Source organism: Cariama cristata, unplaced genomic scaffold (assembly GCF_000690535.1).
Source record: "Cariama cristata isolate BGI_N322 unplaced genomic scaffold, ASM69053v1 scaffold33377, whole genome shotgun sequence".
Lineage (NCBI taxonomy): Eukaryota > Metazoa > Chordata > Aves > Cariamiformes > Cariamidae > Cariama > Cariama cristata.
In genome coordinates, this window is record NW_009627722.1 from 1 (window position 1) to 13355 (window position 13355).

At 44.6% G+C, this 13355-nt stretch overlaps 1 protein-coding gene across 1 annotated transcript; it reads left to right on the forward strand.

Moving 5' to 3' along the window:
- The first annotated feature begins 93 nt into the window (after window positions 1–93).
- On the forward strand, window positions 94–13222 carry CCDC40 (coiled-coil domain containing 40). The gene is made up of 19 exons (XM_009704539.1): window positions 94–234; window positions 933–1064; window positions 1456–1624; window positions 1825–1982; window positions 2490–2573; window positions 2662–2881; window positions 3714–3871; window positions 4738–4860; window positions 5238–5359; window positions 6106–6349; window positions 6454–6636; window positions 7945–8190; window positions 8958–9171; window positions 9751–9920; window positions 10046–10137; window positions 10738–10858; window positions 11705–11893; window positions 12138–12296; window positions 12938–13222. The coding sequence occupies exons 1-19, from the start codon at window positions 94–96 to the stop codon at window positions 13220–13222; spliced, it is 3210 nt and encodes a 1069-aa protein (XP_009702841.1).
- Window positions 13223–13355: the final 133 nt, after the last annotated feature.

The following is a 13355-nucleotide window of genomic DNA, read 5'->3' on the forward strand; positions in this document are numbered from 1 at the left end:
CCGGTCCCGTGTGCGCCTGCGGACGGCGGGTCCCGGGGAGCCGGGCTGGTACTCTCTCCCTCCCCCCGGCCCTCTCCCTCTCCCTCCTACGCGATGCTCTGGTTGCAGGCACAGGCCAGCCCCGGCTCCAGCCCCATGGAGGAGGCCCCCGGCGCCGCAGCAAAGGGATCTGGGGGGGAATTCGCTTCTGCTGAGCAGGATATAATCAGAGTTCCATCGCATCTCGCTACGGAGGTGATTTCCTTTGAAAAATTCACAGCGCAGTGTGGTCCCATGTGTTCCTTACAGAGCGATGTCTTCGTGGAAGCAGTTTCAATAGGAAGAAGTAAAACAAGCGAACGATTATTGCGGTCTTGCCCCGCATATGAAAAAAAAGCTACTAAAAAGTAAATTTAGTTACTGTCCTGTGTATTGGCAGCATCTTGAAGTATGCGTTTCTCTCTCAGTTCTTGGCACGTTTCTGCTGTAGATCCTTTAAAAAGGAAGTTACCCTCATTTCATAAATGCACATACTTGGGCTCTTTTTTTGAGGTTTGTTGGTGATATGTTTTCTTCTATTGGCACTGCACAATACTTGAATTTGGCAAATGATTATATGAGAGAAAACAGAATGAAAGAAGAGAATAATTTGGCTATATGTAGTGCAAGCTGGAAGACTTTCTTTAATGAATCCCTAAGGGCATTTTTTTTTTAAATACATGTAAGCTAGAAATATGTGAAATTAAAAGTGGCGTGTAGAATTTTTGTCAAGGTCTTTACTATCTTATTACTAGCTGAGTGACCATTTTTGCAAATGAGATTAAACCTCTAAATTAAACTTCTGTACCCTGTGACAAAAAGCAGTTTTTACAATCCCATAGCATTAACATTAAACAAGGTATGCAAGCCATTATAATGCTGCTATTGTGCTTTTTGCCTGTGTTGTACACTAGGCCATAGAAGCAGACAACAGGAACAACAATGAAGAGGAAGAGCCTGTTCCTCTGGAGGACCAAGAAGAGACATTTCCCCCAGCAGAAAGAGAGGTCTATGGAGCTACGGAGGAGTTTGTTGGCTCTGCGGAAGTGAGACACTATAATAACGTATATAATCCTATTCAGAGAATGTATGACCAGTATTTGTAACTTCACATTCTGCTGGTGCAGTTTTATTGCTGCAAACACAAAATCAATCAGAATTGGAACAGAGAGAAGCTAAATAGTCAAGCATGAAATACACAAAAGCTCTGACAAAACTGGAGCGGTTCCTTTGTTGTGCTGTGTATGTGTAACGGTTGGGGTTTTTAAATCAGGAGTGACACAGCTTTGCCAGTATATCTGTGCGCTGATTTTAGAACAAGGCCCTCTTGTTGATTCTTTGTCTGCATTGTTCATGTCTCATGATGATAAGTAGATTTTTAGGGGCAAATAGGGTTAGACTGAAAAGCTGTTTCCTGTGATGGATTTTGTGTTTCAGGAAAAATCTCCTGAGACTTTATCGGCCAAAGTAGAATTTGACAGTTGTCTTCCTGAATTGGGTGACATGGAGCAGCCAAGGCCAGACAGAGGAAACCCTTCCCTTCCTTCAGGAGCTCCTCTGCAGGCAGCTGCGTTGTCAGCGGAGTTGAACAGCTGCACAGAGTCAGGTATCATTTAGTTCCTTATTAACAGTATAATATTATTTGATAGCATCTATCAAGCACAGTTTCTAGTTTTCTCATTTTCTAATCATTGTTAATCCAACTGGAGGCATAATACTATGACATCTAAGCCTTTATCTTTTTCACTTTTTTTTGGTGGGGGGCATGTCCAGGTAATATTGAAGAACCCATTGCTCTCTATTCAGAGGCTGCCTTTGACCAATTCAGTCAGCTTACTAGTGAGCATGGTGACCAAAGATGGGAAAAGGAATGCCAGCAGCATGGAGCTGAGGAACATGAAATAAGCAGAAGAAGTAAGAAAACCATAGAAGAAAGAGAACTGGCTGTCTTGGATCCAGAGCATGTGAGAAGTCCTCAAATCTTGCCATTTTTGCAGACTTGATATTTTTCTTCGTATGAAACGTGCAAAGTAAATTGTAAGCAGTGGCTTAGCTGTATGCTAAAACTACGTTTTTAAAAATGACTTTTGCAAAAGTACTAACTGCTGAATGTGTCTACTCCCTCAGTATTAACCCCAAAGTTGCAGGTTCAGAAGTGAGCAATGTAGCAGGTAAATCTGATACTTTTCAGTACTCTTGAGAGAGAAGTACTTGCAGCAAGGGTGAGTGGATGCGCTCTCAGAGGTAGCTCTTCCAATGTGTTTCTGACTTTCAGCTGTCCTCAGGAGTCTCTTTTTGATGTCAACAAATACCCACTGTATAACTCTTTTCACTTGCTACAGTGAGCATAGCTAAAATAAGAATGGCAGAAAATAAGATGTTTTATTTAATAGTGGGAGTAGCAGTAAGATTTCTTCATAATTTATTTACCCAAGTATGTTAAAGATTATCAATGTCATACTTCTTTACAGCCTCTGATGAGAAGATTCCAGGCTGCCCTGAAGAATTACCTTACTAAGCAGATGGAAAAAGTGAACCTAGAGCTTCAGGAACTGGTATACAGCATTCTTTCTTTGCCTTCCCACAGCAGCCCATCCCTATCCAAGCTGAAGTGAGGCAGCTGATTTCCTCTTGTGTTTGCAGAGGACAGCAACAAAGAAGGGCAAAGTACAGAGAGAAGAGCTTGGGGTGGTTCTTTACGGAGCACAGCAGCAGCTGGCCCATCTGCAGATGGAGCTGGAGAAGAGCCATGACCGCCGTTCTCAGGCAGCCACAGCGCGTCAGCAGCTGGAAGAGGAACTGGAGGGCCTCAGGCTTACTTACAAGAAAATGTGCCAGAACACAGATGATGAACGCAAGAAAGGTGACTGAGGCAGCCCTTGCGATATTTCCTGATTCTAGTATGATCTGTAGAAGTGAATTTGAATAGAAGTCAAGCATTGGATTGAAAAATACAGTAAAATTAGGAATAATGTACTCATTGAAAAGTTTCATGGATATTCCTGGCTGCCATATAGTTTCTATTGTTTCTAAGACCATGTTGCTATGCTGTACTTCTAAGAAGGTCTTTAGGACTAAAACTAAAACTGTTCCTGGCAGGTAGGCTGTTCTATGACAGCAAGAGGAAAATTCCCCTCACTGTTACGTTTGCCTGTGTCTCTGTAAGGGTGTGATGCGATTGCAAAGGTTGTAGGTCATTAGGGGTATCCGGGAGTGTGAGAGCACCATCCATTCCAGCCAAAGAAGTGGACTTGACTAATTCCTTCTGTGTTGCAGGCATTCGAATGGGAAACAGTAAAACGATTGCAATGGCAAGGACAGCTAAGCATTAAAATAAATTACCTAGAAAGTTTTTGCAGGCTATTGAAAAAATTAGAGAAGCATTCAACAGGCTGAGAAAGACAGTTCAGTTTTGGGGCAGAGGAGTGGATTCACAGCCTCCTGAGGCCCCTTCTTTGATCTCCTGGGATTCTGGGTGCTGGGTATCAAGGAACTGCTTACTAAGATTTTTAGCTTTGCTTGCGGAGCTGTGCTCCAAAGCCAATGTAAATTCTTAAATCGGGGAGGGCTGATTTAGCTGGCATGTGTGTGGGTTTTGATTTGGGTGCTTCTGTATTTCTTTCCCTTTGATATCTGTTTGAAGTGTATCCTACAAACATACTTACTTGTAAATACTTTTCCTCCTGCCTCCCCAGTTTCTGCCATGCAGACCCGGGTTGAAAACCTGGCCTTGCATCTCTTCTACATGCAGAATATGGACCAGGATATGCGTCATAATATTTTGCTAATGAAACAGTCGACAAAGAAGGCTGAGGCAGAGAAGGTCCAGGCTGAGGTGGAAAAGAAAAAACAGGTATCAAGTAAAACTGTTGTCTTTAAAATAAATAAATGCATACAAAAGTCAGTCAGTGGTGAGTCTTGCAGGATGCGCTGCCCTGACAGAAGGAAGGCTATAGGGACTGAATCATGGAAGATATGTGGGGATATTTTTCCCAAATAATTGGGAAGAAAAACAAAACCAAAAACCCGCAGGCTTTTCTGAAAATGAGAAGAATCCTCACCACGAAGATACGGCACGTACTACCCAAAGGTTTTTGACAAGCCTGATAATAGTAAATCACTCTTCCCTCGAGCAAAGGGGGTGTGGAGGCAGAAAGACAGTTAGTGAAGAAGTATCCTGTGTTCACGGCTCGAGAACCGTTCTCAGTCACGATGGGTCTCACGACAGAAAGCGAATCGCGACAACGGCCCGCGGCGGCGGGTGTGCTGGGGCGCCCTCTGCTGCCCCCTGCCGGCGGCAGGACGCAAACCCACGGTTCGTCATGCAGGGTTGCATGCAAATGGTTGAAATCAAGTGGATTTAGATGGTTTTTAACAAAAGATTTTAAAACGTAAAATATGAAGATTCCCAGCTGCTGGAGAAGTGGCACAATATAATCTGTGCTGACAGGAACAAATGCTGCTTCAGATCTGAAGTATCCATTTACTACTGCAAATGGAATAATAAAAAATCGGCAAAGAAGGTTTCATTCTCTTGAAAGTTGTCGCTGTTGCATTCGTGACTTATTTGTATAGGAATGGAAAAGTTTCAGTAGGAATCAAATCTAATCCAATTGCCAATTTAATTCCTTTTCTAGCCTATGTTGTTCTTGTAAAGTATAGTTGCCTGAGACTGAGGTTCTGTTACTCATCCTGAACTGTTTGGCTCTGACTCTTCAGGATCTTCTACTAGACCGCTTAACAAGAAAAGCCTACGAACTACAAGAACAGATTGCTCTCTTTGAAGCTCAGTTTGCAGCCCAGGCAGAGGACACAAAAGTAACTCGGCAAGCAGTAAATGAGGTAGGAGGTTGCTTTTTTTTGCTTCTGGTTAATATTTCCTTCTGGAAGGACTGACCCCTTTGGCTCATGCTCACGTGGTATGTACAATGTAGGCCAGAGTTGTGTGGTTCATTCCTGTTTGGAGGAATGAAGATTTTTTTTTTTTTTTTTCCTTTGTCCTTAAGAATTGCCTGTAAATCATTTCCCCACCTTCTCAGCATTTTTTTTCTTGCAGACGTATGCTCTGTGGTCTGGTGTGACAATAAACCAGACACATGTTAGCTGAAGCTGTTCCTGCCCAGCATATTATGAACAGAAAAAAATACTGCATTGTAACAGGAATTTGGTTTCTCAACCCAGTATAGATTCATCCTGTCTACAAATTCTCTCTTCCTTAGGCCACTATGGAGATACAGGCTATTCACATGGAGAAAAAGCGACTGATGAACCACTGGAACAGCAGCTTGGCTGGAATGAAGCAAAGAGATGGGGCTTATATTGCCTCACAAGAGTTGCTGAGGTATGGTATCTGAAAACAGTCCCAGGAGAGACCTCAAATAATTCAGACAGGAGAGATTCTAAAAAGGGCAGCGTGTCTTCTGTCAAGTTTATTACTGTATGTGCAGGATATGTCAGGCAGAGCAAGTTTCCTCCTCTAAAGCACATAATAAGGTTAGAGCATGAAAAGAACAGTTCTCTGTTACCATTTTCTTTATCCAAAACACAACTCTCCCTTGAAATGTGTGGGTTTTTTAAAGCCATTTAGAGTTTTTTTTCTATTCCTATTTTATTAATTTTAAAAGGTTCCTTCACCTTTGCAACATCTCTCAGTCCAAAGAGCTAGACATCAAGAAGGATTTATCTATCACTTTCGGTTAGGGTTTTGTGATGCCTTTAGAAATCTTCAGGAAAACCTTCCTATTGTTGCCAAAGGAAGTGTTCATTTGGTCTGGAGTCTTAAAGCTTGACTGATTCTCTGAGAACAAACTATATGCTTTTATGTGGTGGCATCCTGGTAAGAAATGGGGGGGTGGGGACAGGACTGAAAGAAGGAATTAATTTTCCTACATACGTTTCCTTTTAAATCTTAATGTCTCCATTCATCTCCTGATGACTCTGCACTGTCACAGCAGAGTAGCCTTCATAAAGATCTTCCTTCTTGGTCAGTTGTTGCTGCAATAGCATGTTTGAAAAGAGGAATTTGTAGATGGTTGTTCAGCACGAGTCAATCCCTGTGATGATTTTCCATCCTCTTTGCTTCTCCAGCAAGTACAGACATGACCTCAAGTCCCTAGAAACGGACATCCACGGCTGTAGAAAGTCCATCAGGAAAGAGGAAGAGAAGAATGAGTTGCTTGTCACCATCCTGAGCCGTTCGCAGAATGATGCCAACACAACAAAGAAACTGATTGCCCAGTGCCTTTCAAGGCAGGAGGCCTTGAAGGTTGAATCTAGCACCTATGCTCGCATTCTCCGTGAGACAGAGCAAGCCCTCAATAGGACCAAGATGGTGAGGAGAGGCCATGGAAGAAGAACCCTTTTGAATTGGACATGGGTGTTTAATACCCTTCCCGAAACAGTTGTAGCGATCCTGTCTGTGTCTTCCCTTTTTAGGATCAAGCTGCTCATCTGAATGAGTTGCTGTCCATCAGTAAGGATATAGAGAAAGGGACTGATGTCAAAGAGCAGATGGAAAATGAAATCATGGCAAAGCTTCAGGACCAGATGATGTCCAGCAAAGCCACAAAGCAATTCTCGCAGCTGGCTGCAAAACTTCATAGGAGAAAAACAGATCTGGTATGGTATCCCTTCCGTTTGGGAGGGCAGGGGAAGGAAGCCGCCTAGAGCAGTGTTTCTCAAGTGTGTTTTGTCAGAGTCTTCATTCTGGTTTTCAGGTCTGCGATTGAAAGTCTGCTGAGTTTGCAACTCCAGTTTGGTTCTTCCGCTGATTTTATTGCAAGATTCTGGTGTGTGCCAGAGAGTTTGGCCAAAAAGGCCTGACACAGAACATGCCATTCTTTATTTAAAAAATGGGGCAGAATGATGAATCCTAGGGGTATTTACTATAAAGTATTACCAGTTCTTACGTATTGGAGGAAGACAGTGGATATGTGGTACTTCTGTACTCCAACTTTAACTAACTTATATCTCTGTACTCCATCACGGAATGCGATACAGGCATGCTCTCAGTTTCTAAGTAAGGATTACAATCCTAGGAACAGTCAAACCAGACCCACAGTTCATTGTGGCATGATAAGTTGCTCTCTTTGGGAGTGTATAACTGGTACAGATAGAAAAACTAGAAGATTTGGCATAGTATTTATCATACGGAGTTGTGTGGCCTGACACTAACACAACACGTTCCGACTTCTGTATTTCCATGAGTTACTTCAGCCTGTCCCTGGGTTTTTTAAATCAAGGGCATATCTTAAGTAACTGGAAGACTGCCAGGGTTGGCTTCCATTGTGAGAAAGGCCCCTCCATCCCCCTTTCCAACAGATACACAAACAACTGCATACTCCGCATTGACTTCTATTAGCATCTGTGTTGTACGGTCGAATATAGTGCAGAGAGTATGGATTTGGAAAAGACCAAATTGCAACCTCTTGCAGTGTGGTCCAGGCTGTGCAGAAGTAGCAGACAGGCTTTTGAAAGTTACCCGGCTGCATTCATGCTGTACTCCAACATAAGGCATACCCACGCTTTTGGGCTGGTACGGTTGTTAGGCGAGGGATGTGTTTGTCAGGTGTGGTGGAGAAGGTACAACGTAGTAATGTCCTACTACTGTTAGCCAGACAACTAGAGGCAGCCGGGCAGGGAAGGTAATTGCAGAAGTGATGAGTGTGGTCTCCTAAAGGGTTTTGGGATGTTTGGCTCCTTAATGCTTTTCAGCAGCCTTACGGTAGAGGTAAATATTGCTATCTCCTGTCAACAGATGGAGAAACAAAGGTACAGAGAGGGTAAGTAGCTTGCTTACAGCTTGTAGTACAGACCTGGGAGTAGAATCTAAATCCCCTGATTCCTGTGCTTGGATAAGTGGGCATTACAAATCAATGAGTTCCTGTTGGTGACAGTGGTTTGTTTTCTGTCTGTTGATATTCCTAGGAGCTGCATTTTTCCAAGGTTGAGAATGATGTGGCCCAGGTTATTCTGAATGCAACTCGCACCAACTGCAGGCTGACAATTCTCCAAAAAACAATTTGTGAGCTGGACAAGGAAATAAAAAATACCCATGATCTGATCAGCCGCAGGGAAAGCGAGATTGCAAAGTGCAGTCTCCTGAGTGAGAACAAGCAAGGGGTCATCAGCCAGTACAACAAGAGGTTGGAGATGATGCTTTCTCAGCAAGGGGTATGTACTTTTACGTTTCGGTCCCAAATTTGATTTTATTCTTTGTGATGACCACAGATGTCCTTGATAAATGTAGCTGCATAAGTGTTGGATAGTTAAAACTTTCAGGCATCAGTATTGTGATTTAAAAGCTACACTAGTTAATGTAAATGTTTACATTTGTCAAATAGTTCTTAATGTACACGAAGAGGAGCTGGCATCGGGAATTGCAAAATGAGGGTGTGCCTAGCACAGATTTCTGCAGGGAGTTGTCTGCACCTGATGCAAACGATGAATGACACCAATAGCCTGGGAGTCAATAGGATCTCATTACAGAATCTGCAAAGACTGATGAGGGTGGAATGGAGCAGGCAGTGATTTAAGTCGCTTGACGCTTGGTCCCATTCAGATGATACCCAGATCTGTCCCTAGCACGGTGAGCTTTAACACCTTTACGGATACCAATGTGAAAATGAGTCCTATGGCATAGACTTCGCAAGCTTTTGAATATCCAGGTGTACCTGTTATAAGAGCTTAGGAGGCCCTTTCGCCACAGAGTCTGAAGACCTTTTGGGCTTCTGTTGCTTTTATTCCTGTGAGGTCAGAAATTATTAGTTCCATCCAACTCACGGGAAGTGGAGGCAGGAGGTAACTAACTGGCAAGATAACAGTATAGCTGAAGTATTTAGTAGGTGTCTCGGCAGTCGGACCGGCCTTCTGCAATGATGCTGTAAACAACTGCTCCAGCAGCTTCTGCCTGATTTATCCCAAACCTTGCCCTCGTACAGGGCCAGGAATTAGGACCGTTGGAAATCGAGATCAACAAGCTGACCAAGCAGATAGAAGAATATAATTCTGAGATGATGACACTTCAGAAGTACTGGCTTAATCAGCAGAAAGAGCTGGTCAAGTTAACACACGAACAGGAGGAACAAGTAGCCTCCTTGGACATGTTAAAGAAACAGATCACAATAATGCAGCAGAAGAAAGTGCGCACTGAAAGTAAGTCATTCCCTAACTCTTTCCTAAAATGTTCATCCATGAATGGAGAAAAAAGGGAGCGAAGGCTTACAGACGGGCAATGCTAGACCTTCACCAAAGAATGCCCTCAGTGCCCGTATATATGTGTGCGCGGTAATGCAAATGGCCCCAGTACTGTACTCTGGGGCTAAGAGCCAGGCACCTTCTGCTGTTTTGTGTGTCGTTATTTCCCATAACGACTGATCCTGCTGTCTTAACTGACACAGTCATAGAATCGTAGGAGATCTCGAGTTGGACTGAACCCTAAGTGACCGTGCCATGTGTTACACTTCTTAAATAAAGTTTGCAAGTAGTTGGTAGCTAAACGTCCCCACCAGTGACAGCGCTTTCCTTGGCCAAAACCAACTCTTTAACGCAGTGGTTTCCTTTAAAACTTTATTTGATTTTTGGGCTTGTGGAAAAACGTTTTGGCTGGGTATGTGGGGCACAGGTGGCTCCGCACGCAGTGCTGTGTGGTCTAATAGCTGTTTGTCACACCTTGCCTGTGTTCAACCCAGTGCTTGTGGGAATTTTAAGACTTTTTTTTCTGTTTATCTGTAGATGAAATTCAGGAGGAAAAAAAAGAACAGAAAGACATCGAACGTCACATGAGGAGCATGTCAAATGACTTGATAAAGTTGAATGTGTTGATCAACAAGAACAACAGCAGCTTCAAGGAGCTGCAATATGGCAACATTATCACAGAGAATGAGTTTGTACGCTCTCTCAAGGTACAGAGGTTTGGCATCACATTTCCAGGTCTCAGCCTCCCATGCAGATCAGAGGCAAATAGCGATCCTGTAAAACTTTCTCCGTCTGACAATGTTGTGTATTGTTTTATGCTTCCCAAATGTAGGCAGCAGAAAAAGAATCAGTTGAGATGCAGGAGAAGCACAGTCAATTGACTGAGGAGAAGGAAAGACTCCTGAACAGCCTGGTGGAAGCAGAGTAGGTACCAGAGAGGTTCTTGCTTTGTGGCATAGTCTTTGAACTTTTGTGTATGTGTTCATGTTAGCTTTCTTCTCCAGTCATCAAGCTGAACCAGCACCAAGCAAATGTGCTCCTCTCCTTCTCGGAGGAGATGAAAGGAGTTTAATGAATTTTTGAAACACAAAAAAGTGCTTTAGCCGACTCTGGAACCAGCAAGAGCTGAGAGGATGTTGGCTTTAACGAGTCCAACATATGCTTGGTTTTGCTGGATGTTGCCAAGATCTGTACGGGAAGACTCCGCATGCAATCTCCTCTGCCAGTAACTCAGAGCAACTGTGCTGTGCTGGGCAATTAATTGGGATCCATCAGCCCCCTGTCAATCTGGGCATGCTTGTTTTTACAGTCATCATACCATTTTCTAAATTGTGGAGCTTCCTCTCTGATTGCAGGCTGCTCTGTTGCTGCCCTTTTATGTCTCATATGCAAATCCTTAGTTTCTGCCGAACCATTCAGTTCTGTGTTCAGAATCGATCTCGGGAGCGTGCTGTCACTGATGCACAGAGGGAGCATCCTCTCTGTTGTTTACAAAGGTACTGCTCTCCCTTTCTGTCATTGAAGGCATCAAATCATGCTATGGGAGAAAAAGATCCAGCTGACAAAAGAGATGCGTGCAGCCGTGGATTCTGAGACAGGACAAGGCAAAATCCAAGCCATGAGAACAGAGATTCATAGGATGCAAGTAAGCCACTTGGAAAGAGGACGGAGGAGGGGAAGCTGCATGCAATGCCTTCAGCTTTGGAGCTGCTGAAACATAAAGCAGGAGATGAGAAACAGGCTGGAGAAGTAGCATCTTCAAGGCCGTAGCAGTATTGGAAATCTTACCGCCCTGCAGCTAGATTGAATTAAATACATCCAGCACGCATGCACTTGACGTGTTCCTTGTGCATGCTAGGTAACAGGCTGCAGCAGAATCTAGATATACGTGAGAAATCTATTTAAAATGTAATGTGTCTGCCACCTTATTCTGTGACCCCAATCTATAAGCAAACAAGTGTTGGGTACTAAATATTGCATCATCTCAATTACGGGTTAGGGAAGTCTTCTGTCTTCTGGCAAAGCAACTCTTCCCCTTTGCTCTCAGGATGCTTCTGCTCTTCTGCTCATGAGTTCCAGTGAAACATGTTGAAGATTACTTTAGATGAGTTGGTAACCCAGGCCTCTGCCTTGCAGATCCACTCTAATTCCAGGTTTGGATTTAGAGCAGATTTGGCTTGCCAACGCTCATGTGTCACGAATATCTGGTTTCCCCTTTGTTCTCGGTATGCTTCTGCTCTTCTGCTAATGCTCATGAGTTCCAGTGAAACATGTTGAAGATTACTTTGGATGAGTTGGTAACCCAGGCCTCTGCCTTCCAGATCCACTCTAATTCCAGGTTTGGATTTAGAGCAGATTTGGCTTGCCAACGCTCATGTGTCACGAATATCTGGTTTATGTAGGTGGGTTGTGCCACACAGAAGACTCCAGTTAGGTGCCATTCATACACATGCGTTGTTTTCAGCCTGTTTTGTATCTTGACAAATGGCAGGTCCGCTACGGCCAGCTGATGAAGCAGCAGGAGAAGATGATTCGCGATATGGAGGCATCTGTTTCTCGTAGAGAGGCGATAGCGATTCATGGAGAGGGTCAGAACAAAACAGATAAGAAACGTATCACCAAGAGCGACTTCCACTGCAAGACACAGGAGCTGAGAAAGAAGATCAGTGAAACGCAGAAGGTGAGCGAGTCAAGCAGGGCTACAGGAGTTCACGTAGCCTGTACGTGCCTTGTAATTGGCACCAGTGCACGCTTAGCAGAGACACACGGGGTGTCGGTACGCAGACCCTGCACAGGCACGGCATTGCACAGGGGACGGGCTTTGGAAACTTATTAAAAAACCCGACGAGTTCTGGGAAGAGGGCTGGGAATGCAGCCGAACTAAAGAACCAGAATCTGCCATTTCTTTCTCTTCGATTTACTAGAACGCTCAAGGCTGCAACAAAACCATCCTGGAGCTGGAGAGCACGCAAGCGTCCCTTAGTGCCACCCTCTCAGAAAAGCAGCAAGAATTGCGCAGGCTGCAGGCTGAGTCCGATGGCCTCGATTCAGATGCTGAACGTCTTCGGAACAAGAAACGATGGGTGAGCTCATCCGCTTCTTTGCAGCACATGAGCCCAATAAAACCTGCTGCTTTCTTCTGTTGCCAGCTCCCTGTCTCTTTGTCTTGCCACCACCCCGAACTGGGCATGTTTGGCATGTAATTTTAGCAACACTTTATTTTAATTGAGCACATTTTGAGGGCTCATAGTGGTCCTGAATTGATGCTGCAGTTCTACTCGTAATGAGGTGGCATTCACCTGGAAACATCAGCCTGAAGGACTTCGTTTGTATCTTGAAAAGGTCTAGTAACAACTATCCTTTGTGAGCACTAGCTGGCTGCTTGTAAGTGTGTTACAGGTTTAAGAGCCAGCTGAAGGTCTTGAACGACCTCCTGCGAAGTTTCTAAGTTGGTGAAACTCTGTCCTGGCAAGGGCTGCCTTGTACGCACGGGTGTTTCTCTGACTTAGGGAATTCTGAGACATGACTGTACCTCTACAACGCTCGGCACGGGGATGCAGTTTGGCTGTTGTAATGGGGATTTCCTAGCGCTGTCCTTCTGAAGAAGCCCTTCCATCGCAAAATATGACAGTTACAGTACCTGTGACACAAATCACGTTAATTTCTTGGTTGTTTTCTGCGTGCACTCTGCTCCCAAAGCAATGTCCGTTGTTGCTTTTCCCAGAACCTTTTGGAGATTGTGGCCTACCAGGGACGCCAGAAGCACCTGCAGGCCCTGAAGGAAGGGAAGTACGCTCCCCTGTGCCGCACTGAACCAGCGCGGAGAAGCGAGCAGCAGAAGCTGCAGGACCAGCTCCGCACCATTAATGCCGTTGTCCGCCGGGTCCAGCAGGAACACCCCCAGCACCGAGGGGCTCTGCGGTGGCTCTGTCACTGCCTGGAGTCCAGGCTGGGCTCGCAGCAAGCCGAACAGGAACAAACCACTGGAGGCTGCGGGCTCTGTCGATAAATAAATACAAAGAAATAAACAGGTGTAGGGTGTAATATTTATTAAACAGGTCGCGCCGAAATGGATTTTGTTCGTTTCTTGCTGCAGCAGGGCAGGCTCATGGCTTGCCCCGCTCTCCGCCCGGAGGGGCCGC

Excerpts from the sequence above, each read along its gene's own strand:
- CCDC40 (XM_009704539.1), top strand. The coding sequence starts at position 94 with ATGCTCTGGTTGCAGGCACAGGCCAGCCCCGGCTCCAGCCCCATGGAG. Across the intron at positions 235-932 it reads CATCGCATCTCGCTACGGAG|GCCATAGAAGCAGACAACAG; the intron begins GTGATTTCCTTT and ends GTTGTACACTAG. Across the intron at positions 1,983-2,489 it reads CTGTCTTGGATCCAGAGCAT|CCTCTGATGAGAAGATTCCA; the intron begins GTGAGAAGTCCT and ends ACTTCTTTACAG.